The sequence below is a fragment of the Denticeps clupeoides genome, chromosome 12 (genome assembly GCF_900700375.1).
Source record: "Denticeps clupeoides chromosome 12, fDenClu1.1, whole genome shotgun sequence".
Classification (NCBI taxonomy): Eukaryota; Metazoa; Chordata; class Actinopteri; order Clupeiformes; family Denticipitidae; genus Denticeps; species Denticeps clupeoides.
This window is the reverse complement of record NC_041718.1, coordinates 10,208,115-10,234,923: the sequence shown is the minus strand read 5'-3', so window position 1 is coordinate 10,234,923 and position 26,809 is coordinate 10,208,115. Positions and strand designations below refer to the sequence as shown.

Genomic DNA, 26,809 nt, shown 5'->3' with positions numbered 1-26,809 from the left:
AAAAAAAAAAAAAAAAAAAAAAAAAAGAAAACTCATCAGAAATCATGGAGACAGTATGTATATTTGTTTCTTTTATAAGTCAAGACACAAAAAGGCAATCAAGAGATGACCAACATGTAAAAACGTTTTTTTTTTTTTGTTTGTTACAGATAATCATATAAAAAGGCCAAGATGTAGCTTTGTCTTCTTGCTGTGTGAAGGATACCTTTTACTGAATCCGCCCTTTTAAGGTACCAATAATCCCTCCTTCACCACCCCAATCTTTAGACAGTTAAACATTTACCTCTATATTGTCCGTAAAATAGAGTCCCAAAAAAATTAAAAGTAAAAATTTATTTTATAGCTTCACAAACATTTTCCTTCACAATCTAGGGGGGGAGAAATAAAAATAATTAAATCTACAAATTCATGTCTCGCAACATTCTAAAAACATAGTACAGTCTTTAAAAAAAAAAAAAAAAAAGGGGGGGAAAATGCTTTGTAAAAACGCCTCCAGAGACTGTGGGTAGGGGGGGGGAAATGTGCTTTGATTGGAGTGGGGGAAAGAAGAAGGAACAAAAAAAAAAAAAAATCACACTGATCTAGTTTCATTATATTCTTTACAATTCCAAGTTTGGCGTACATGTACACTGTATGATGCGAGCAAGTGAAACAAGCAGTTAACAAAATGTAAGAGCCCCTCCCACTGCCTGGGTCTGTATCCCACTGTCCCCCTTCAGTCCTGCGATTTGTAGCGAACCAATACGCTCACTCATTCAACCCATTCTGCTAAAACAATAAAAACATCGACAAATATGAACAGAAAGAAGGTGTTCTCTCCCCTCACTAAATAACACCACCTGTCTTCCCACAAACACTGAACTATGGGGATAAAACAAGGGTCAGGAAAAGTGTGAGATAAGACATACACACAAGAAAAATCTTAAAATACAAAAATAAACTACACATGGATCTTCAGCATTACTGCCTGCTATTTTTTCTTTCTTTTTTATTTTTTTTTTTTGGAAGTTTTTGCAATATTTTCCCATGTATGGAACTGTTTCAATGTCTTTCCATTTAGATCTCTTCCTTGGCCAAATCATCCACATGCTATGGCCTCCTTGATGATACGCCAGGGAGACCAGTTCAGTATGAAGACATTTTTCTCCTTTTAAACTGAGCAATTTCCTTCCCAAAAGGGAAAAAGTCCCCTTTGAATAAAAGGACAAGTGCTTTGTTTTCCATTTTGACTGTTCTGAAGACCACCACCGCTTCCTGCGCAGCCTCACACCTGCAATCATCGACTCCCGACAAATTATATTACTTAAAAAAAAAAAAATACAATAAAATAAAGAAAGGGAGGGGGCATTTTGGGCTACGGCCAGCTGACAGCTAAACATGCTGTGAATGGATTTGCTAAATAAATCAACTACCAAAAACTAGTCAGAATAATGTTTATACTCAGGAAAGGACAGGGGAATGCAAAAAAAACAAAGGAAGACTTGGCTAAGTACAAGCAAAACTGTTTCCTTCCAAAATGCCTCCGTATTAAAAATAAATAAATAAAAGAACAAAACTGGCAATGTGCTTGTTCTTAAAAAAAAAAAAAACTGAAGTATGAAGCATTATCATTGGGATGTTTCATCCGAGACTTTTTTCCTTTTTTTTTTTTTTTTTTTTTTAAAATACCATTTGATGCAGTAAAAATGGCTGTGAACGCAGCTGAGGGTGAGTCGGGTGGAGGTCTCAGCCTTCCCTGTTTAAAAAAGGCCAGTTGAGTGGAGGGAGAAGCGGGCAAGAGCCCTTCTCACTGGTCCATCCGGGCCTTCTTTGGACCAGTTGGCTTCCTGCACACATATAATGAAACAAGGAATTTATTCAAAATGTACATAACAAAATGTCATAGATCAAGAATTTTGCTGATCGGCTACAGGCACTTACACGTCAGGTGAGGAAATGGCTCGTTTGGCCACTGGTTTGGCAGCTGAGCCGTCTTTGCTGGATTCTGGTAGGAAGCAAAAACGTTGGATTATAACATGCTTTAAAATCCATTTGAAAGAATAATGCTGTGCTCTGCAGCAGAAAACAAATAACCCACTCTCCCCTGGTGTTCATTCTGTGCCAGACATATTTCCACAGTTACAGCACAATTACTAACACACACACCTCATTTTACCACTACACAAAAAACCCCCCCAGTTTTATCACGTTACAGCTGAACATGACAACACTGTACAGTCCAGACCAGTATGAGACTCAATTCACATTTAAGGTAATGTTTTATGTGTGCTCTTCAGTTTTTCTAAGATGCTTATATGTTATTGCAATATACTAGATTTTAAGCCTTGTATCTTAAGCCCAGAATTTTAGCGCTAGGCAGTCTAGCACCGTGCTTACCTTGGAGCCATCGGACCTGTGTGGCTGGGCCGTAGCCCTTCTCATTGCGGGCGGCAATGCGGAAAATGATCGCTGGCTTGGTGGTGTAGTCTATGTGAGCGTTGGACAGGCTGGAAGACTGCACCAGGCAAGAGGGGTTGGGCCCACAGTATACCCGCATAAAGGCCAGCTGTGCTGGTGCAGAGGGCTTTGCCTCCGTGGTCTGCGAGCTCTGGATAGCGAGGTACACGGAGTACTCAATAATCTTCCCTGATGTCACTGATGGAGGCTCCCATGTGAGATGAGCACCATCTGGGCTCTAAGCAGGACAGCGAAATAAATAAGTCACAAACTCGAAACGGCCATATAAAAAGTGTGTCGTTGAATCTTAAGGTCAGACATCTCTACCTTGCTGATTTTGATGGCACACGGTGCCCCAGGGAACCCTGGCAGGCAGGTCTTGAATGCAGAGATCTCAGAAAACGTACCACGTCCACACGCATTGATACCAGCGACCCGGAACTTATAAGCCGTGCCAGGCTGCAGGTCCACCCTTTTCATCTGCGAGTAGTCAGGAATGGTTCCCGAGTCATCCTACACAAACGCAACACAGTCATCCCTCAGCCTACATGTGTTGTTTCTGCAACGGTCAGGTAATACAGCCTCAGACTTACCTCAGAAGAAAGCGACTCATCAGTTGGTACATAGTAATGGGTCACAACCATGTTTGTGACCTTCACAATGCCAACATCATACCACTGGTTTTCTTTCCTTACTGGCGGCTTGACTGGGGCTGGGGGAGTACTTTGCTTCTGTAAGATAAAATTTTAAAAAATCCTGAGCAAACAAAACACCCCTAAATTGTAAACAACACACACACAAACTTCTGTATACCAGCGTTAGGCTAGGAGGATTTTTTTTTTTTTTTTTTTTTTTAAAAAAGGTCCCCTATTATTAAATTTTTTTTTTAACTTTGTAAGATTATCATTAATACGAGTTCCCCCAGCCTGTCTATGGTCATGCAGTGGCTAGAAATAGCGATATGTATAAAGAGTGCTTTGGCAGCAGCTCAGTCAGTCGGATCTGGAATTTCTCCCCTCGTGATGTCAAGGGAAAAGGTTGCCTCCCCTTTCTCATGCTATGTCCGCCTAGACAATTTCCCACCCCTTCCCGAAAAAAGTAACTCCACCAACTGTCATGACGTGAAAGCGCTGCAGTTGTTTGGATGTGAAAATGAGCAAAAATGTAGTTTTTAGTTCAATCGTGCAAGACGCTGTAGAAACATGACATCTAAAGCCCCGAAACAGTGCATCCTGGGTAAAATCTCATTGTGTGACTGAATTAAAGTGGCTGTAATTCTGCACCAAGGCTAAATTGTGGAAAGGGACATCAGATACAGTATTAGGGGACCACTAAGACCGATATAAAAGGGAAAAAAACATTCATAATAGGGGACCTCTAATGTCTTGGAAAGTTGAAAGCAGGATATAATCAATGTGATGTAGGAAAGAAACGCAATGGGAACCGGCGTGTGCACATTAAAGCGCAAGATAAGCTCTCTCACCCCTGCCTCAATGCCGTTGGCCACCTCAGCCAGAGTTGCAGCTGCTTGCATCTTGGCTGGACTGGCGACAACTACAGGAGCAAAAGTGCTTGATGGAGCCAGGCCTGCACGGATGAAAAGATACCAAGCAAATGAGAAACACAGAACAAAAAAAAAATATATATATCGACAGTGCAAAAACATTGTGCTTCAGCTGGAAATACCATCAGGGAAATTAAGGCAGTTCCTACCACAAGATTTGATGTTATAAGTATTTCAACAGGAGGGTCTTTTTAGCCGTTAAAAATTCAACTGGAATGTGAAAATGGGACACAATGCAGGTCAGAAGACACCGGGGTACACACTTTCTGCTGCAGCGCTTGGCAGGAGTCCGGCAACAGCACTGGACACCGCTGCGGCCATTTCGTTGTGACCATTGCTCTCAGAGGTGGGGTCGTTGAGGCTGTCTGCAGGGGCCAGGCCCTCAGTCGGGGGCTGTTGGGCGGCGGCGGCGGCAGCAGCCTGAGCTTCCTGGAGCTGCTGCTGCTGTTGGACCAGAGCTGCCAATTCCTGTGGCGTCAGTACAATGGGGATAGTGTGGGGCTGCTGCCCGTCCCCAGCATCACCCTCACTTGCACCTGAACATAGGAGATAAGTGTTTTAACATTAGAAATAATTCTACAGGACATACATCAGTATAAATGGGAACCATGTAACGTGTGGTAGTAGCCTAGCGGGTAACACACTCTCCTATGAACCCGAAGACCCAGGTTCAAACACCACTTACTACCATTGTGTCCCTGAGCAAGACACTTAACCCTGAGACTGTCCCTGATTTTAAGTCATTCTGGATAAGGCCGAAAATGTACATTACAAGTTACTCCCAGCAAGTGTCAATTTTACTGACCATGTACTCTCCTGGTGTCATATATGTATATAGATACACATGTGATTGTAAATGATTTGTAGTAGTGAATTATAAGCCCCTGTTTGTGGTGTTTGCTACTCACTCAGGACTGCTTGCTGTGCAGCTTGCAGTACAGCCTGAATGGCCAGCGCCTGGGCCTCTTCTGAGGCTGCTGCCTGGGCAGCTGCTTCAGCTGCAGCAGTGACAGCCAGCTCCTCTGGGGTGAGTCCAGTCACCATTAGGGTCGTGGGTTGACCCTCTGACATCAGTTCTGGAGGAAGCACCAACGCCTCAGCATGTTGCGCTGTTGCTGCAGCTTCCATCTGTTAACAAAGGAAATGAAGACGTGTTAAATGGAGAAAAAAATTAAGAGGTGTTTGGGGGCCACAAAGATGTTTTTTTTCCCCTTCTGGGTTACTGTACCTCAGCTGCCTGAGCTGCAACTCCTTCCTCCATTGTCATTGTTCCCTCTACTGCCTCTGTGCTTTCTGGTGGGCAATCTGTCTGCATGTGCTCCTCCGCCGGCAGCACCTCTGAAGTGCCCTCTTGTGTGCCCATGTCCTGGAGCTCATCCTGTGTTATTTGAGCAGGCACTGCCACCGATGTCGATTCCGTGATTGATGAAATAGACTGAGAAAATAAATAAATAAATATATACATGAAGCCGTGTCACTACACATTTTAGTACATCCAACTTAACACAATATATGGCATTGGCCCAAATACAACAGTACACATTAAAGACAAATTTTTACATTTACAGCATTTATCAGACGCCCTTATCCAGAGCGACTTACAATCAGTATTACAGGGACAGTCTCCCTGGAGCAATTTTAGGGTTAAGTGTCTTGCTCAGGGACACAATGGTAGTGAGTGGGATTCGAACCCGGGTCTTCTGGTTCATAGGCGAGTGTGTTACCCACTAGGCTACTACCACCCAATTAAAACACTTTAATATTATATTTGACTCCATCTACTGCAACTCCATCTATTGACTAAGTACAATAACGTATCATGATTATAATTGATTTAATGACAATTCATGTAATTGAACAGAACAATTTTGTTTCTACTTACTGGTACTGAAGGCCCAGGAGTGGGAGTGGCCTGTGTTACTGTGGTGATTGCTCTGCTTTGTGTGGTGACTGGGTTGGCTGGTGCTGCTGGAGCACTGGCGAGAACATCTGTACTGCTAGAGGCCTCTGCGTCATCCCCACTCTGCTGCACTGAATTCATAAAAAAAAAAAAAAACACAGATGTGAATATCTGAAATCACTATTATACAGGAAAATGCCAATAACACAACACAAAACTGATACCATAGCAAGTATGGTTTCTCTAGCAAGTATTTAATCCTAGCACACTACTGCTGCAGTCTGACTGACTAACAAAATATATCATGTAATATTAAAAGGACAAAAAAAATAAAAAACATTACAAAACAAAAAAGATATAAAATATAGATAGTATTTATAGATATATAAATACTAAAATGTGTATCAACATTTATTATTATGCAGTATTTCTGTTTGCAGCGTTAACATCACAGATGGATGGATATTTAGTATGGACGTGACTAAGACTAGTAAAAATTGACAGGCCGCCAAAAACATATAGTATACTTTACACTTCATCATATGTACTTTTTTTAAGTCTCTTACAAAACACACCTGCCTTAACTGGACAGACATTGTATTAAACACATGCTTCAGCAGATATTTAAATACGTGCACATACATGTATCAACTTATTTCAAAATGACATTGTTAGTGGTCGATGAGCTGAAATTAAAAAAAAAGCCCGTGTAAAAAGCGAGTCCAACAGAAAACTTTTTCCAACATTCAAATTCTAATCATAACATATATACAAAATCCTAATAGGTCATAGAAAGTTGCCCCATGTTCCATAGAAAACTCTAGTAAACACACATGTGCCTCAAGCACAAAAGTTCAGTGCACTTATATTAACAATGCACCATTTTTACATCATATAAGAACACTACAGCAGCAATAATAAAATCAGACAATTTTACTGTAATTGGGAATCACCGCTACACAAATGCAATAGTGTCTCACAATAAGACTTTTATCTACATACCCAGCGTACAGCTTAGAATGTATCGAGCATTTATGAATGTATGCAATTGTCATGAAATATAATTTAATGGGGTTAAAATCTAGCAAGTAAGAAACCCAATGAATTTATGGAGTGTGATAACCAACTAAAACAGTGAAGTGTTGCTAAATGTAGATGGCTAAATTAGAAGCCATGATGAGTCATCTTACCTGCACCTTCGCCAGTTTCCATGCTGCATGTGGCTGTAGTGGCTGTGTTGGTGGTGCCCGTTTCGTGGGTTTCGCATGGTGGGTTAGAGCACACCTGTGTGAGCAAGCCAGTCTGGTTGCCGCCCATATTTGAAGACGACTGCGTGGCAGTGTTGGTGGTGCCCGTTTCGTGGGTTTCGCATGGTGGGTTAGAGCACACCTGTGTGAGCAAGCCAGTCTGGTTGGCGCCCATATTTGAAGACGACTGCGTGGCAGTGTTGGTGGTGCCCGTTTCGTGGGTTTCGCATGGTGGGTTAGAGCACACCTGTGTGAGCAAGCCAGTCTGGTTGGCGCCCATATTTGAAGACGACTGTGTGGCAGTGTTGGTGGTGCCCGTTTCGTGTGTTTCGCATGGTGGGTTAGAGCACACCTGTGTGACCAAGCCAGTCTGGCTGGCGCCCATATTTGGAGAGGACTGCGTGGCAGTGTTTGTGGTGCCGGTTTCGTGGGTTTCACAAGGTGGATTGGAACACAGCTGAGGCTGCCCACTGATATTAGAGGAGGCTGTAGTTGTGGTGTTAGTGGTGCCAGTCTCATGTGTCTCACAGGGTGGGTTGGAACAGATCCGCTGAGCAGAAATATCTGCTGATGCCACTGTGGCAGTGTTTGTGGTGCCCGTTTCATGGGTTTCACAAGGTGGATTTGAACACACCCTCTGAACAGCTCCCATGTTCGCAGTTGCTGTGGTAGAGGTGTTTGTAGTGCCCGTGTCATGGGTCTCACATGGCGGGTTGGAGCAGATAAGAGTGACTGTGCCAGCCCCATCACTGGAACTGGCCTCAGTGGACATGGGCTGCTCAGATGTGGGAGATGCCAGGATGGAGACGGGCAGATCTTGACCTGCCTGAGCCTCCACTCCACTCGGGCTCGTAATAAGCGTAACCTGGGTAGGCTGGCTCACAACCTGTACACCAGAGTAAGGGGAGAAAGAGAAAAAAGGGCTTACCTTCAGAAAATCAAACCAGGCACAGAGCAAATCAAAGCATCCACAGCATTAAGTCAGCGTCAAACAAATGCAGCATGCAACAATTACTTGGCTTCCATTTCTACCGAAATTCCGACAAGCGTTAAACAGAATCAACTGAACACTAGAACAGCAACTGAATGCAGCTCGAAGCGTTCAAATTAAACATCTATTTTTTAACTAGATTTTTTATGCAACCACCAGAAAAAAACACTAAGCAACTTCATTATAAAACAATCAGAAGTGGGTAGAATAGCCCAAAAACTACAGAAAACACTATTGCCGGGGTACTCGGTTTACTATAGATACCTGCATGGATGCAGCAGAAGCTGTGGTGAGGTTGGTCTGGGCCGTGATAGCTGTCGGGTTAATCACTTGGCTGGAGAGGGTTGCGATGGTGCCCAGAGTGGTGATTGGAGTTGCCAGTGAGGCGTTGGCATTGGCTACACTTCCGCCTGCTAAGCTGGATGAGACGGTCCCTGTGACTGTTCCCAGTGTTGTCACACCTTTAGTAGCAACAGAAAATGTTGAGGGGAAAAAAAAAAAAATCATTTCAACGATCCTAATGGAAACAAAACCACTTATCTTTTTTTTTTATAAATGTGACACAAAGCAATAATAACCTGTTGTTCCCTTGACAACAAGTGTAGTGACAGTTGGCTTGACAGCTGAGACAGTAACCGGGGTTACCAGTCTAACTCCGCCCATTGGTACAGTACGCAGAATGGTGCCAGGCTGGCCAGGTGCACCCTTCAAGACCACCTGCAGAACGTAAACCACAAATTAGAATTCTGAGGCATCTGTTCAATGCGTGCTACATCCCTACTATGCAAAATGTTGACTGTGTACCTGAGTGAGACCCTGCTGCCCTGCCCCAAGCTTGGGGACAGCAGTAATAATTTTGCCAGGAGTCCCTGTGCCAGAGGTAACCATTTTGGTGGTGAGGATTGTGATGGGTGTTTTCATGCCTGCACTGCTGGTAACACCTGACAAATAGTGACACATGGCTCAGTGAAACCTATATTGTGTTGTAATAATTGTTCTCAAGAAAACGTTTAATTAATTGACATCGAACCACATTACTAAGCACAAAAAAAATAAAATTAAAAAAAATTCAAACCTGTGGCTCCTGGCTGAGTCATGATGGCAGACATAGGAATAGTCTTTATAATTGTGGTGGTGCCTGGCTTGGCGGTGGCAGAGGGTGACATACTGCTGACACCAAGTATGGTGGGCTTGTTTCCTGTGCCTCCTGCCTGTGAGGTGGTAATGATGGTGGTGGGTTTGCCATCCGCAGAGGTCACCAACTTCAGAATAGTTCCAGCAGGGAGAGGACCCTTTGTCTATGGAAATGCAACACAAGGATTAATGAACTTGAATAATGATCTTACTCATCAGACATCCCTAAAAGAGGCATACCTGTATAAGCTGAGCCAGTGGGTTTGAGGAGGCCTGGCCAGTCACTGATGTCTGAACTGGCTTTGTCTGTACAACAGACATCACTTTTCCCATGTTAGAAATCTAAGCGGGGGGGGGGAGAAGGAGAAAAATAATATTTGCATTTGCAAAAAAAATAAAATAAATAATTTTAATGAAGTTGATCTAAAAACAAGTTTATCAATGCTGCAATCATACCAATGTGCCGGCTCCGCCGACAGAAATTGGGCTCTTGACCAGGGTGATTGTCTTGGTAACACCTCCCACTACGGTGGTGACAACCTGAGCCTGCTGAGCCACAGTGACCGTGCCGGATTTGTGCACAGTGATGATCGGCCGAGTAGGGGTGTTGGGGCTGGTGGCGGTGACTGTGCCTACTTGGGCAGCTGCTGTCTTCAGCATCCGTGTGGCTGGGTTACTTACCTAAGCAAGGAAGGAGAAACACTGTGTAATTCTCATGTATATTATTCCCATATAAACTATGATGCAAAAAATAAAAAAAATAGCAGTACATTCACCATAATAGGAGAGGCCACTTTGACAGTAGCAGGAAGTGTGGCGGAGCCTGGGGTGACTGCTACAGTTTTGACCATGGTGGCTCCTGGTGGCATGTTAAGCACAGTGGCTGTGGAGGATGGTGGAATCTTCTGCGTTGCAGCCGCAGCTGCAGCCAAAGCTGCCATGCCACTCATCTGAGAGCTGCCGCCTATCGGCTAGGTGGAGAAAAAAAAAATGAGTAATTTATTGGGCAACATAAAATTTCTGGATAAAGTCTGGAAAAAAAATATATCATACCGTTCCTTGGGTGCTCTGAGCAGGAACAACCATTCGAACACCAGCAGGGAGCGTAGTCACAGTGACTGGAGATTTCCCAGCTGGGCTGGCTTGTCGCACAGTGACAATGGAAGCACCACTACCTGATTGAGGAGTTGCCACTTTCAAAATGGCTGTAAATGAGGACATAGTAACATTAATAATGGGCAGTAAACCCAAAATTACAGCATCTTGACCTGGGCTGTAAAGTGACTAACCTGGGGCACGGGTTGGGGAGGCTGCCAGGGGGCTTCCAGGCATGTTTGGTACAATGGGCACTCCAGAGGTTGTGGGTGAAGCCACCTGGGGCATGAAAGTGATTCCCGTTTGTGGCAAGGTCTGGGCACATGGAGCCGCAGCTGCTGGTGCTGGACTCTTTGGTGCACTGGCCGGTATGGAAGGCGTGGCATTGACAGATGGAGAGGTGGCAGCAGTAGCTGACGGGATGTCGTACTTCTGCAGCTGCAACAGATAGGTGTCGGCAGTAGACACTGCACCCCAGCTCACCTCCAGGGAGTTGGTGTTGGCACGGACCAGCTGCACACGTGAGGGAGCATTGGGCCGCTCTGTAAAGATAAGGTTTCAAATTTTTATCTTTTAGAGTCATTGCAGCAATCAGATTATTTTACATCAAACAATTTCAACACAAGAAAAGGAAATGTTTAAAAAAAAAAAAAAAAAAAAAAAAAAAAAAATCACACGAGGGTTGATAATTACAAATCAAAGGTGTTGGCTATTCGATTAACTCACCTGTCTCAAGGTACCACAGGTCTTTACAGCAGACCTGGTTGTTCCAAGCCTTGCGGTATCCATCTCGACCGCTCCACACATACAGCCGGGAGTTGATGGACACTGCACAGTGCCCTGCTCGGGCCCGGGGAATATTATCTTCCAGAGTGTCCATCAAAACATTCTCCCAAGACATGGAGTCTATGTTGATAGATAAATAAACCATTCAAAACCCATTTAATAATGAGCCAGGGCTAAATGTTAAAGCCTTTATAAATAACAAGTGACAAACTAAAATCTCCAAAACACTGATAAACACCTTACCTAAATTCAAACAGGCAAGAGTGTTTGTACATTTCCACTCTTTCTCGTGTGTTGCCACTTTAACATCATCCATGACAAGAGGGACCCATCCACCGAACACAAACATCCTGTGAATAAAGAAAACAACAACAACAACAACAACAAAAAAAAAACATTAAGTTTAAAATATCTGTGAAGAGAAGAAAGGCACATTTTATGCAAAACAAGAGTCTCACTTGTTTGAAATGGTGGTGGCAGAGTGGAGACTGCGTGGCAGTGGAGCAGTCCCATCCACAACAGGCTTGTTCCAAGTGAGTGTTTCTGATTTAAAAAAACAAAAAAAAACAATGAGGACAGGGACCAGTCAAACATCTGAAAAAAAAAACTAGTCAGATAGCTTCTCTCTCTCTCTCTCTCTCTCTCACACACACACACACACACACACACACACACACACAAAACACACCAATGTCAAGGGTCCACAGGTCACCCAGACGACAGCCACTCATCCCTCCATAAATGACCAGACGAGACTTCTTGCTCTCCTTCTCTGTGTAGACAACTGCAGTGTGACTCTCGCGTGGGGGTGGCAGGACGCCGTATGTTATAGGGATATCCCAGCCAACCACAGAGGATCCAGCGCGGAGTTCCAGGGTGTACAAGTCATTCAAATATCTATATGGGGAAAAACTACAACAGCTTACAAACATCTATGCAGGCACAGCTATAAGCATGGAATGTCTATTTAAAAGGCTATGCAATGGCAAAAAGACTGAAAATTTGATTTCAAAACATCACGTTATGAAATAAAGAGCATGCAAAGCGCACACAAAAATGATTTAGAAGTTGGTAGCTGAAACAAGAATGGATGTGGACCTATTAAAGTGAAATTCATTTGCCTAAAGTTATAACAAAGCAACTGAAACAAGCAACAATGTTAGCATAAGTGAAAATGTGTGTGTAATAGTGTGTCATTTGTGTGTCTGCTTTAGCACAACAGAATACCTGATGTTCCAATTCTGTGCTAAGCAGGAAGCACCAATACCTGGGAATGTTGTTTTTAGGGTCCTCACTGTCATTGGCCAGACCTCCAAACAAGTAGCACTTATTTCCCACCAGTGAAAAACTGTGACCCAGACGTGGGCATGGCGGAGGACCATTCTTAGGAGCCTTGGGCTTCAGCTTTTTCCACTCCCATCTGCTGGCCTGAGTTTTGCATTAAAGTCTTATATTAAAAGAGAAACAGCAGCAGCCAAGAAAATATGGACCAAGAACCATGACCCATCGTTATTTTTCATGTATTAACATATGATCTTGGGCTTTTACCTGTAGCTCATAAAGGTCGTTGCTGTATTTCCCATACTCCACCATGCCACCAAAAACCAGCAGCCGAGTGCCATCACACACAAATCCATAGGCAGCGCAGCCCGGCGGGATGTCCCCACGCACAGCTGGGATAAACCACTGATTGGTTGCTGTAAGTACAAGTATTACATGTGTGATAAGCTCATTAATACAACAGCCATTACAACGTAACACAGTGAAAAGAAAATGTATGCATAAATGTTTTCAGTTATTAGTTGGAAGTTGGAATGTCAAAATAATGTTTTTAATCATAATCACATACACAATCATAAATAACACATACACTCTGGAAATACCAGGCATGCACAACAATAATCTCATATCTTTTACCAAGAGACAGGAGTGGGGACAAATCTTTAACCTCGTTCTATATGCAACTTAGCTACACCAGAAAAAGACATTTACTTGTAGTTTTATTAAAAGATTCTATAGAATTGGGACTAGTCTAATGCGATACAATTTTTTAAAAAGTAGCGTTAAGCATATTAAACAAAACTTAGCAAATATAACTGTTAAAATAATATAATATCCTGGACATTTTTTATTACAAGTTATTGACACCCGCAAGGTCAAACAACAAAATAAAACTTGAACACACACAAATTGCGCATCTTAACCAAACCGCCGAGCGTCCTGCACAAGCTGACTGTGACGCGACGTGCGTGATGAACTCGCGTAACGCCGCCGCCTCCGCCATTTTTTTTTATGCATTGTCGCGCCTTTTTTCTCTACGCCTCGGTCGCTTAGCTAGCGCAGGCTGTCAAGCGTCCCGGCGACACGCCACACGCTCCCGGGGGGAGAACCAAACGAGACCTTTCACAACGGACAGGCACCTAGCGGGGCGTGCGTGTTAATGTCGCTGATTAGATGAAGCTATCTTCGCTCACGGCTTGGCTAGCTTGTGTTTTGCTCACTATTCGGAGCTAACTGGTTTGAACGGGGGTATTTTCATCAGTCAAGAAATAAAGAATACCCCGAAAGGAGAGTATTACAGAAAACCTTCGACTTTTTCAACGGGTTGATTTACAGATATCCAAACAACAAGCTAACGCCTTCTTTCTACCTACAGAGTTAGCATTCAAATACCGCGACGAGAAAGCTGGCAAAATACTACTTCAAATTTGCAGTAAATGCAATGAGTGCAGTTACCTTTTTAGTGTAATACCTTTTATCTAATAAAACTTACACTAAATCGAATTTTCGAAAGAAACAACCGCTGGTCAGAATCAGTGCACAGACCAGGAGCAACAACAATGCATCTGTTTAAAATGAGCATTACCTGTGTTGTAAACATGGAGCTCGTCCACAATTCCTTCGTTTCCTCCCCCGAACACCACCATCAGTTCTTTTATAGCCACGGCTCTGTGTCCATGTCTTGGACGAGGAACGGGACCGGACCATCCCAGAACCCGTTTCCAGCGCGGTTGGAGCACTGAATTGGCGGTCCCAGGGACCGTGGAACCGGGGGATGTCATGTCCTCTTGATTGTAGAAGAAACAAAAGTCCAATCAAATAGTTTACTTGAAGTAACAAACTGATCCCGGCGTTATGGTAGCGTAGTCGATGAAAGTAGGATTAGCATTAGCTCCGTTAGCCAGCTAATAGGCTAAGTATGAAAAACGGGTGGAGGATCCTTTCAGTAAATAAAATACAGACCCAGCGATTAGTGACATTTAATTTGCCATTATTTTTTTTAATAAATATAATATTGACCTCAATCCTGATATTTTTGAGAGTTCAAAATATAAAATATATGGAAGCCGCCATTTTACCGACGCTTCACAAGAAGACAAAAAAGCCGGTTAGTTTATATCTAGACAAAAAATCTTTCCACAAATAAGCCCAGATGCACAGTTCGCAACAGACTATGAGACAAATTGCCACAGTTCTCTACTCTCAGTTAATCGCATCTCGCCTATGCATTTTGCTCTTAAATCCTCCAGAAGGTACAGAGTAACGCTTCATGGGAGTCGCCATCTTGTAACAACCAAATAAACCACCTCCGCCAGTCTAAAAAATGGCGGCGTGAAATTATAAATATTGAGCATTTCGCAGGAATATCGCAACACGATCAAAACCCTATCGCCATGCACGCAAAACGCGGCATTGCACAAAACGCAATTCCCTCTGCTGCACTAACACGAGCCAAAGGCGCGAAACGAGAGATTATTACATGGAATCCAATCCCCGTTTGCAGCACATAACTATGTTCATGCGTCCCTGGGAGTCGCCATCTTGTCAAACATTCTGTTCAAGACCCAAAACTGAAGACTTGAAAAAGTACTTTATACGGTATTGTAAAATTAGTGCATAGGGACGGTCCGATAAATCACATTATTAATACATTAACGTGTGCTAAAAATAATGTTCATCGACAAAGATGGCAAAAGTTCTATTTGGCAGCCTGACGTTCTGATAATGCTGCAATGTTAGCATTAGCCTGTGCAATTCCCATGATTATTGTGCATAAAGCCGCACGCTCGTAAAGCTCCATTTTCTTTCATGCATCACAGCGAAAGCAGAATTATAATCACAACACCGCCTTTAAAACAAATTCTCCCTCCAACTGTTCAGAAGGAGCCATCTTGTCGACACACAGGCCCACTTTTGCGCTCCCTTAAGAAAAATGGCGCCTGGGCTCGTCACAGCAAAACAAATAAAACAAACGCATGCAATATTCTTAGAAACAGAATAGCCTTACCCGAGTCGCGATTCTATTCTCAGTAAGGCGATTCGTGAAATTTCCTCCGAGCCCGTTGTTCAAGACCATTCGTTTACCGGTGAAGTGTACGGTCTCATGCCTGCCTGGAAGCCGCCATGTTCTGGGCAGATTGAAGGGGAGGACAGCGCCAGTGTGGAACTTCTACCCGCAACAGACATGGCGACGGCTTCAAAATATGCAACTTTCGCGTTTTCAGTGGTAACGATAGGGCGCCCGAATTAACGCATTTCAACGACCAGCGCTCGCGTGGCGGTCAGAAAATGCTGCGCATTCTGCTGAACGAGTTTTTTTTTTTTTTGCGGAGGCCGTAGGTACGTTTGGCAAAACTATTTTTACGGACCGTTATTGTCCCTTACTAAAGATGGCGTCATTTTCATGAAGTACTGTGGTGAAAGTCAGGTGCATCCCCATTTGTCTTCTTTATTAAGATATATTGCTTTAAGTGAATGCCGTGGAATAATAAATGTGTCAGATATGATTGATGAGGATTTGGGCGGGTTTGTACAGATTATTGGCAGTCGACAGTTATCTAAATTTGCGAAATTCCAAAGTTATACTGTTGTGCATGCAATGTGCATGTGTGCCCCACCTCATTTGTAGTATTGTGGTTAATCAGTCAGTAAATGGACAGTACTATAAAATTATGTCTAAAAGTGATACGTTTTCAGTGATACTTTGGGGCAGTGGTGGCCAGCAGTTAAGAAAGTGGCCTCGTAATCAGAAGGAATCCCGATCCACCAAGGTACCATTGAGGTGCCACTGAGCAAAGCACCATCTCCACACACTGCTGCCCACTGCTCACCAAAGGGTGATGGTTAAAAGCAGAGGACAAATTTTGTTGTGTCACCGTGTGCTGTGCTGCAGTGTTTCACAATGACAATCACATACATTTACATTAACAGCATTTACCAGACGCCCTTATCCAGTGCAACTTACAATCAGTAGATACAGGGACAGTCCCCCCCCCTGGAGCAACTCAGGTTTAAGTGTCTTGCTCAGGGACACAATGGTAGTAAGTGAAGTTTGAACCTGGGTCTTCTGGTTCATAGGCGAGTGTGTTACCCCCTAGGCTACTACCACCCTACTTCACTTTTACTTCACTTTCATTATTTAGTTGACACAAGTGAGCTCATCTGCACAAAATATCGAAAACATTGACACTTTTGAACACCTTTTTCCCCCAAAACTGTTTTCTATTGAAACATATACATGCAGACACTGACACATGATCTGCAGCTACAATTCTTTGATGAGTACACTCTACTTACACTCGAGCTTGACAATGTCAGCATGCATCATTCTGTTTGTGTAAACATAATTCTTTCCTGAACATCAGAATCACTAAGCATAATGCTCTTAGAGATATCACTTACTATCATTTTCTTAAAACCAATAAATGACAAAATATAAAGACAGCAGAAAGCAAATGTCTTTGTTTTATGCCCAAGAGTTCAAATGTAATAAAACATTTGAACTCTTGGGCATAAAACAAAGACATTAAACAAAACAATTCATGTCCTAACATATTCATGTAAAAATGAACACAAGAAAAACAAGACACTTATCTAGATAGGGTCCTGTCACTCAACATTTCATAGTGCAGATTTCTCATAATAAGTTTAACCATAATAGATAAGGCTGAAATACCCAGTAAACAAAATTGAAAAATAAGGTGTAATTCAGAAGTAATTTTCAACAGTTCAGTGTTCAAAACGGCAATGAAAAACTTGATAACATCAAGGCACACATAATACATAATCATCAATAATAACGAATGCTTTCAGTGAATTGTTTGACAGTTTGATTTCACATACAAATTTTTTTACACATTATTATTATTACACAGTTGCTATTGTATTGATCATTAAACAATATATCTGCACTTCTTTCTCGATAACATTTTTAATATAAGTATAACCATAATCACATCAGAAAGGTGTATTTACGTGTGGAAAAAAAAAAACTGAAAATGATATATGCTGTAGTTAAACATCATGTGGAGTTTGTTTGCTACTGTCTGGTAGTTGTCTGTGTCTTGAAGAAGAGAAACTAACTACCTTTTTTGTCCATGTGTAATTATTTCTGTGACCTTTAAATTTGGTTTATCCCAGTTTCAATCAGGATAAGCCCAATAGTTGACAAGTGCTCCGGTCAGTACGTCACATGAGGAAATATCATACACTGGTATCATATGTCTTAACATCCTAATAACATCCTGAGATATTACTGAAGTAATGACTGAAATGAAGTATGACTTCAACAGACTAAATTTCTAGCACCGTTCTTTTATCAAGGTCTCAAACTGATGGCTGTCGCACCTAATCGAGTGGGTGGTCAGAGCCAGAGAAAACTTGAAACTGGAGAGTGGCTTGCCTAGACTGAAAAATGACACACAAGCAAAAAAAAAATGCAGCTGAGTAATGTTTCTGTGAGATGCAAGTCCCCAACCGTTCATGTAGAAATAAAATATAAGTATGATGGCCGAAATAAAAGCAAAACATTTAACTTAAATTGAGATATAAAGGATATGACAAAATGCAGGTAAACACAGTGGAAAGATGTCAGAAGGCAGGCGATGTCAGGTGACGGATTTACTAAGAATGAGGCATGACAAAAATAATGTGATGGGATGAAAGGAAACGATAAAATTGATAAAAGAAATTAACCCCAGGGGGAAAATAATTTAGTTTGTAACCTCTTGGTTATAAAGCATGGATCTGAAGGGAATGGCTTGGGTGATTTATTCAGATTAAGAGCTTTAAGAGCACTTTTGTGGGGTAATATGAAGGTGATGCTGTTTTTTGCACCATCTGGAGACATTGTACACACTTTCTGGCAGCCTACTGTACAATACATCACATTACAATAATCCAGTTTTGCTGGAATTGAAGGCATGCAGTTCCTCATTATTATTAAGTGGAAGGGCATTTATTTTGCAGAATGTCTAAGGAGCAGCTGTGTGTTTTTATAAGATATGCAAGTAGAGAAGAATAACAAACTACACTGCTCAAAAAAGAAAGGGAACCCAAAATTAAGACATCCTACATCTGAATGAATGAAATATTCTTATTAAATACTTTGTTCTTCACACAGTTGAATGTACTGAAAACAAAATCACACAATAATTATCAATGAAAATCAAATTTTCTGGAAAGGTCTGGATCATGCTCAAGGTCTGGATCATGCTCAAATTTAAGTGGAAAAAACACACTACAGGCTGATCCAACTTTGATGTAATGTCCTTGAAACAAATCAAAATGAGGCTCAGTGTGTGGTGTCCACGTGCCTGTATGACCTCCCTACAATGCCTGGACATGCTCCTGATGAGGTGGCGGATTGTCTCCTGTGGGACTAAAGCATCCTGGACAGTCGGTGGTACAACGTGGCGTTGGCGGATGGAGCGAGACATGATGTCCCAGATGTGCTCAATTGGATTCAGGTCTGGGAAACAGGCGGGCCAGTCCATTAATGCCTTCGTCTTTCAGGAACTGCTGATGAACTCCAGCCACATGAGGTCTAGCATTGTCTTGCATTAGGAGGAAACCAGGGCCAATCGTTCCAGCATATGGTCTCATGAGAGGTCTGAGGATAGAGGGCTGTGCGGCCCCCCAAAGAAATGCCCCCACACCACTACTGACCCACCGCCAAACCGGTCATGCTGGAGGATGTTGCAGGCAGCAGAACATTCTCCACGGCATCTCCACACTGTCAGGTCTGTCACCTGTGCTCAGTGTGAATTTGCCAATCTTGATGTTCTCTGGCAAATGTCAAACATGCTGCACGGTGTTGGGCTGTAAGCACAACCCCCACCTGAGGACATCGGGCCCTCATACCTCCCTGATGGAGTCTGTTTCTGACTGTTTGATCAGACACATGCACATTTGTGGCCTGCTGGAGGTAATTTTACATGGTTCTGGCAGTGCTCCTCCTGTTCCTCCTTGAATAAAGGCAGAGGTAGCGGTCCTGCTGCTGGGTCTACGACCTCCTACACATCTCCTGATGTACTGGCCTGTCTACTCTTAGCGCCTCCTTGCTCTGGACACAACGCTGGCAGACACAGCAAACCTTCATGCCGCAGATCGCATTGATGTTCCATCCTGGATGAGCTGCACTACCTGAGCCACTTGTGTGGGTTGTAAACTCCGTCTCATGCTACCACCAGAGTGAAGGCACCGCCAGCATTCAAAAGTGACCAAAACATCAGCCAGAAAACTTTAGAACTGAGAAGTCGTCTATGATCACCACTTGCAGAACCACGCCTTTATTGGGGACGTCTTGCTAGTTGCCTGTAATTTCCACCTGTTGTCTATTCCATTTGCACAACAGTGTGTGAAGTTGATTATCAATCAGTGTTGCTTCCTAAGTGGACAGTTTGATTTCACAGAAGTGTGATTGACTTGGAGTTACAGTGTGTTGTTTAAGCGTTCCCTTTATTTTTTTTGAGCAGTGTACATACTAGTGCAACTGAAAACAATATAATACCATAAATATCATTGTTCTTATGTATTAAAATTGTTCTTATGTATTTCATTTTAATACCTTCATCTGCTGTACATTTAATAAGTTATACATTCAGTAAATTTCTGTACTGTGAATCCTTTTTTGATTGATTATATGTAATCTTCCATTAACTTGAAATATTAGATTTTCATGAGTTGAAAAAAATATTTCACTTCATGAGTTTGTCATATATTTTTCATTAAAATGATAAATGTGACCTCTTCATGACATTCAAATTTGCAATAATGAATTGTAAACTGTGGTTATTAGCTATGTTGTGTGCAGGAAATACACATGCTCTGCTGTTAGCTCTAGCCCGTCGTGCCCACAAAATTTACCAAAACAGAGGAATAGGCTGGAACTCAACATACCTTACAGGAACCTACCATGCTCACAAGGGGGCAGTAAACTACAAGATGAACACAACCAGGCAGCATGACATTAACTCAGGATTGACTGGATGATGAATGATTCATTAAGTGTGTGTGTGTGTGTGTGTGTGTGTGTGTGTATGATGTTACATATGCACATATTCAAAAACATGGTCCAAGATGCATGCAGATACTTAATTAAAAATATGACAAATAGAGATATTTACACCAGATATTTATCTCATGAACTGGTTACATTTGTAAAAACAATATATACAAAAATATTTAGTAGGAGTTACCATCTTAAAAAAATGTTCCATGTGCCATTCCACTTCACAGAACAGGTACTTATTTAGTCTAACAGCAATAGTACGGTAATCACATCTACTACCTGTAAGAAATTAAGCACTACTGTTTGATTGGGTGTTGCTTTGGGTCATTTATTATCTTAGGACTGTCTCCTAAGTATGTGTAATTTTATATGTAACATAAAGTACCTTTCAGCCTCATATAACTTGATAGAGTTTTGGTCAAAAAGGTTTTAAAATATATATTCTAATATTTTGAAAAAATATTAATGTAGGGGCATTATGCTCACCTGTACCAGACATTTTAGGAACAGGACACAAGAGCTGCCATTTCATCTGATTCTATCTGTACAGAAATACATACATGTATACTGTATTGTTTTTTTGTTATGTCATAATGTCTTTGCTCCCATCTGACTGCAACTCACCTCTGCTGAACAGTCAGCTGAATCTCTCACCAGCTGCTGTGCAGGACTCTTCATGTCTGGCTCTGGGCACTGCAGAGGCAGCAATGGCATTTTTCATCTCTGCCTCCTTCTCATCCGCTCTCCCGCCACTTCGGCGCTTGCTCTTGGGTTCTGTGGCAACAGCGGCTGAAGCAGCTTGAAGCTTACTGACCATTGTTCTGTGAGCGGTGCAGTCCTGTCTTCTGATGACCTTATTTGGAAGCAACTGCCTAGGTGGGTTCTGGGGCTCGTCACTCACCCACTGAGCATGGAGGTGTTGGTGGCTCAGGTTGGGGATGGCTGTGTGCTCTGGGGAGGGTAGATGAAGGCTGTGTACATTATGGTTATAATGGTGTTTATGGTTCTGGGCTATTTGGTCATTTTTGCTGAGGTCATTGGAATGAGTGTCAACAGGGGCAGCTGCCTTTGGTTTCTCAACTTGCTTGTTTGGTACCTTTTGTTCTTCTGCAAATACATCAATTCCACCCTCTGAATTCAAATGTTTGCCTATGTTTAAGAGGACACTGGACTGGCCTTCTATCATTTCTCTGGTTTTGCGTTTTTTAATGGGCAGGGCTGTTTCCTGAAGTGATCGTTCTGCATACACAATCATAGGAAGTGACACACTGTGGCCCTTTCCAGCTAGGGTAGATGCTTTTGGTTTACGTCCCCTTTTCTTTGGAGTTGGCTGTGGGTCTGGCTCCAATTTATGTTTAAACCCCCGAATTTTTTTGGTAACAGTGACCTGCCCAGCAGACCCATCCGTCTCAATGTCAAGGTCCTGAAAAGGCATTTTGACTAGTAGTTTGCCTTGGCTTTTCTCTACAACCCGGTTCATTGCAACATTTTTTGTGGCTTGAAGCAACTTCCTGCTCCCTTTAGGGCGCCCTCTCCTCCTTCCAACAGGTTTCACCACATCGGGCATTTTAACGGGCATCCTCTCTCTCTGAGAGGGACAACCCCTGCCTGTCACTGTAAAGTCAAAGTCATTGGGATCAGTGCTGGTGTCTCCCACCTTCTGGAAATAGGCGATGAGCTCCACTTTAGAGCGGAATGATTTGCCTTCTGAGCTGAAAATAAACAACACAAATGAATAAAAATAGTATACATGAGGAAACAAACATAATTTACTTAATAAATGCAAACAGGTCCTCAACTGGAGGGATTCAAAGACTAATAAGACTCACATCAACTCACATCAATGCATGGGTCAGCACACTGATTCCTTTTTAATATGGATGAAGAAAACATTTTGACTAGGGGTATCAAAGCTAGCATGCTAACATGCTGCAAGGGCTATGGGAATAAGAATAACAACATAATTCATTTCTGTTTAGCTCAAAATCACACACACCGTATCTCTTTGGCATTGTGAGCCCACAAGTATGATCCTTTCCTGTATGATCTGGGGCAGTGGGGGCCTAGCGGTTAAGGAAGCGGCCCCGTAATCAGAAGGTTGCCAGTTAGAATCCTGAGCCGCCACCGTGCCACTGAGGTGCCAGCGAGTAAAGCACCGTCCCCACACGCTGCTCCCTGGGCACCTGTCATGGCTGCCCACTGCTCACCAAGGGTGATGATTAAAAGCAGAGGACACATTTCATTGTGTCACCATGTGCTGTGCTGCAGTGTATCATAATGACAATCACTTGACTTTCACTTCTCTTTCATTTGTCTGGCTCCAGCCATTAGGACAACACATCATGTAGCAATATCGTCAAAACTGATAAAACATTTTACTGCAGTAATTATTTTGGCTTGGAAAGACAAAATCTTGTTCTTCCACTTCTTCTTCTTATCATTCTACACCCAGGATTTTTGCCATGCATTTCCTCCTACAATTTTCATCCTACAACCTACATCCTACAGGCCAACTTAATTTCCTAGACCACGCCTCTGAAGAAAACCACACCTCTTAAACAAACCACGCCCCCCAAAATCTACCATGGCGAAATTGACTTTGCTTGTCAACAAACAACACCCCCTATGAGAAGCCACAACCCCTGGCAAACCACGCCCCTTAAACAAAAACCACACCCCAAAAAATCAAGCATTGCCAAATTGACTTTGCCTGTCAAAAAACCCCTCCCCCTTCCTCTCTTTGTCCTTTTCCCTTTTAACCTTTCTCTGCTTTCCAAGCCAAAATCGAAGTTTGTTCACAAACTTCCCTTGTCTAGTTTAATATAAGATTTTACTTAATTGTGAATGACAACTTATGCCCATTTTCATTTGAACAGACCTCTTGGTCTGATAATTACTTACTTGATTAGGTACACATCATACTTGCCAGCCGACCTGCCAGACTTGCGCTGTTTCAGCTTGCGTTTCCACCCCTGTGGCAATGATGGGTCATCATAAAGAGGCCCACGGTCTTTCATGCTGGCTTGGCTCAGCTCAGGATCCAGGGTTGATGAGGAGAGCCTTTCTGCTCGCTCAGATATCCTCTCCATTGGCCCCGTTCTCTCTTCCTCTGCAGTTTGTACCATGGTGCTCTGTGGCTTTTGCAGAAGCGGAGTGGACTGAGCAGATGCAGCAGAGTTCGGGTCCCAGTGTTCCCAGCTCGGTGTTCTTAGTGGTGGAGTTTTTACCTTTAGGCTGTCCTGGACCTGTCCTTCATCACTTTCCCTGAGGACCAAAAGGGAAAACACTGATATGAACCAAATGATGTAAACCAGACCCTTAAAATCTGAAGGATAGAAAGTGAATGTTTGGCCTCGGAAACACAAGGTCCAATTGGTTCCACGCCTGCATGCGCAGGGTGGTAGTAGCCTAGTGGGTAACACACTCGCCTATGAACCAGAAGACCCGGGTTCAAATCCCGCTTACTACCATTGTGTCCCTGAGCAAGACACTTAACCCTAAAATTGCTCCAGGGAGACTGTCCCTGTAACTACTGATTGTAAGTCGCTCTGGATAAGGGCGTCTGATAAATGCTGTAAATGTACCATACATTGTTGTGAATGCATGGCTGCTCCGATTGGGCACTTACACACGTGCTGCACTTAGTAAACCCGGTAGTGCACAGTGCAGAGACCGATGGATTACTGACAGATTGAAGGCTTGTTTTATTTTATTAATTGGGTCTGCAGTATTTAAGGGTAGATTTAAGGGTAACTAGTCATTTTAATGATATTTAAGGCCTTGTTTATTTGGAAATTTGAATTTCCAACTTTGTATGGCCAGGTGTGTGTGCATCGCTTACCTGTGGAAGACATGGCAGCAAGGCGTATTATGGGACGCCCCTTGAGACATGTACCTAAAGACTGTTGTTGTGACCCAAGTACACCCATATTGTCTCTTTCAGATGCCCTGACACTGGAAAAGTGTTGATTAACTCAATTCAATTGAGCACCAGTGGTGTATGTGGGTAAAAACAACTCTGATAAATGGAGGCACTACCTTGCAACCTACAGAACTAATGGAACTGCTGCTGACTTTGTTGGTCCCTGAGGTCAGAGGTCTAGTGGAGTCAATGTTCAGGTGGCAATATGGCTGATCAGTGTATATGGGTTGGTAACAAAATTTGGTAACAAATTTGTAACTTATTGTTCACCATGTGGTACACCATGTCTGTACTTGGTAATTACCGACATTTTGAAATAACAGATTTTATAGTTTCCCAGACACAATAAATGCTAATGAATGATATAATATTATAATATATTAGTCTGAAATAGGGATGGGCAATACATTGAATATGCTCAATGTGTCGCAATTTGTTCCACGTGCAGTAAATGTAGTAAATGACCATATGGTGAAAACTGAATTATTGCTAAACAGACATCATGGACTTTGCTTTCAAGGCTCGCTTCTCTGTCATAGCAGACAGCTCCGCTCCCCTACCCGCCCAGAAAACTCTCCTGGCGCATGTGTGGTGATAAGTGAAAGCCCATGTGATTTTTTACATTATTTTATGTTGACCATTTGTCCTCTTTACCTCAGACATGTCCTCTTTTTGAGAGCTGAAAGTTGTGTCGGGCCAGGTCACATCCCACATCGCTACAGATGTGAGTTCTTCCTCTTCTGCTTTATTTACAATTATGTGTACGGGAGTCCAACGTGTTCATATTGCTTGTGTATCGCAAGCTGCCAGGTCGCATCTGAGTATCGGACTGTACAGTGTGCTTACATAAATCAAAAAGTTTTTTCCTTGCATGCGATATGAGTGTTTAAAACACAATAGGAAATAACTAGAAGAATGTGTACCCAGTGTCCTCTTTTTTAAAAGTTTAAATCTAGGTTCTGTTATTTGGCATTAGTTTAGATTTCGCAAATATTTTTTTGCTGAGTTATATATTACCGAGTTATATATTTCAGTGAGTGAACAGATGGCCAATCAGTTAACAAATCTAAGACAACTGCAGGTCTGTGGTCCAGCAGAACCTGTGAACCTTATCTGGTTTAAAATAAAACCATTTGCAATGTTAAACACTGGTTAAATACACTATATTGGTGTGATTTTATGCAATAAATGGCCAAATTCATACAGTGATTTAGAGGAAGTTTCAAGATATGAAGATATTTATATTGCGTATCATGATATATAAAAGATGTTGCAATATTATTTTTACATCATATCATGCAGCCCTAGTGTCAAATCTATGACCATGCTTAACAACCCAATTTATTACAATAGCTAGTTTTACTTTTTAAATAAATTGTTGAGCTGTTCACCCTGGCAGTTCTCTACAACCCTAAATGTTGATTAGAATCGGCATGAAAAAAATCCCTAAAACAGACTGCAGATGCTCCTGCCTCACCCTCATCCACAAAGACACTGTGCACTTTACAATTAACACTAAAAATAGAAAATAGGTCACAACTAGTACAAAACAGCCATTATATTTCATGTATCCAGGGCCAGTGGGGTAGTATCAGTACTACATGACTGTTAAACATAGAATTATGATGTACAACAAATTAATTATGCTGATGAAAGCAAAAAAAAAAACAAAACACCAGGGCAGTGACGCACTTAAAAGCACATCGACGCAAAGGCAAACGTATGTGTATAATTATATATTTATTACATATACCCTTCAGCTGAACACCGCATTAAATGCTGTGCTTTCAAGGACAACACCCCCCCCCCCGTTCCCTGGGCGCTGGGCGAAATGGGAAACGTTGCACCAACCCGCTTCAAGCCCACTCGCGAAAAACGTCACGCAAACGTCACGCACTGTAACGTACCGCCGTTTTAGATTTTTGCCGCAGAATCAATGAAGCGGGCCGGAGTGTCGGCAAGGCGTTCGGATGAATCCGTCCGGCGACTTGTGTGAACTATTGACAGTGAGCTCACGCGCACGCGCGCGCACACACACGCGCGCTCTCACACACACACACGCGCGCGCGCGCGCGCGGTAACCATGAAACGCCGCGCCGCGCCGCGCCCTCTCACTTTCTCCCGCCGGCGACACTGAGCCGCCCGAAACACACGCAAACGGGCGCACTTACCGCCTCTCCGCCTCGCCATCCGCGGCGGCCATTCCACCCCCTTCCAAGTAGTTCATAATTATATAAATAACGCGGGATTGAGAATGGACGCTCCTCCCAACAACCCTGCTTGTTATGGTGTAGCGCGAGATTTTCGTAAAACTCCCGCGAGAATTGTGCCGACAAAATAAACGAAAGTCGTAAGGCAAAGTGGCAAAAAACATTGTGATATTAATGTTGATGCATTAACTTTGTAAATGAATTAATACCATTACCGTGTAAATCTGCTTGA

General features: G+C 42.7%; 2 protein-coding genes across 13 annotated transcripts; both read right to left on the bottom strand.

Moving 5' to 3' along the window:
- Window positions 1–42: 42 nt before the first annotated feature.
- hcfc1a (host cell factor C1a) lies at window positions 43–15,656 on the bottom strand. 5 transcript variants are annotated; one of them, XM_028999053.1, is made up of 28 exons: window positions 15,442–15,656; window positions 14,020–14,220; window positions 12,702–12,850; window positions 12,421–12,581; window positions 11,842–12,065; window positions 11,612–11,696; window positions 11,397–11,503; window positions 11,094–11,273; window positions 10,562–10,909; window positions 10,326–10,477; window positions 10,043–10,243; window positions 9,729–9,953; window positions 9,513–9,614; window positions 9,214–9,436; window positions 8,943–9,079; window positions 8,717–8,855; window positions 8,403–8,599; window positions 7,091–8,033; window positions 5,883–6,031; window positions 5,229–5,435; window positions 4,909–5,128; window positions 4,264–4,536; window positions 3,920–4,023; window positions 3,030–3,167; window positions 2,764–2,949; window positions 2,377–2,674; window positions 1,921–1,984; window positions 43–1,826 (listed from the first exon to the last, which is right to left on the bottom strand). In XM_028999053.1, the coding sequence occupies exons 2-28, from the start codon at window positions 14,213–14,215 to the stop codon at window positions 1,787–1,789; spliced, it is 5,448 nt and encodes a 1,815-aa protein (XP_028854886.1). In that variant the 5' UTR covers window positions 14,216–14,220; window positions 15,442–15,656; the 3' UTR covers window positions 43–1,786. The 5 variants fall into 5 exon arrangements, with proteins under 5 accessions (XP_028854886.1, XP_028854889.1, XP_028854888.1 ...); XM_028999056.1 differs by having other exon boundaries at window positions 11,842–12,050; XM_028999055.1 differs by having other exon boundaries at window positions 10,049–10,243; window positions 15,442–15,655.
- A 1,288-nt stretch (window positions 15,657–16,944) lies between these two features.
- Window positions 16,945–26,655, bottom strand: LOC114801396 (methyl-CpG-binding protein 2-like). 8 transcript variants are annotated; one of them, XR_003751501.1, is made up of 5 exons: window positions 26,539–26,655; window positions 23,347–23,709; window positions 21,070–22,157; window positions 20,932–20,987; window positions 16,945–17,840 (listed from the first exon to the last, which is right to left on the bottom strand). XR_003751501.1 is itself a non-coding variant. In XM_028999596.1 (4 exons), the coding sequence occupies exons 1-3, from the start codon at window positions 26,592–26,594 to the stop codon at window positions 21,083–21,085; spliced, it is 1,494 nt and encodes a 497-aa protein (XP_028855429.1). In that variant the 5' UTR covers window positions 26,595–26,655; the 3' UTR covers window positions 17,829–17,840; window positions 21,070–21,082. The 8 variants fall into 8 exon arrangements, 5 of the variants coding, with proteins under 5 accessions (XP_028855429.1, XP_028855428.1, XP_028855427.1 ...); XR_003751503.1 differs by lacking the exon at window positions 16,945–17,840 and adding an exon at window positions 19,355–20,371; XM_028999596.1 differs by lacking the exon at window positions 20,932–20,987 and having other exon boundaries at window positions 17,829–17,840.
- Between the last annotated feature and the right edge of the window lie 154 nt (window positions 26,656–26,809).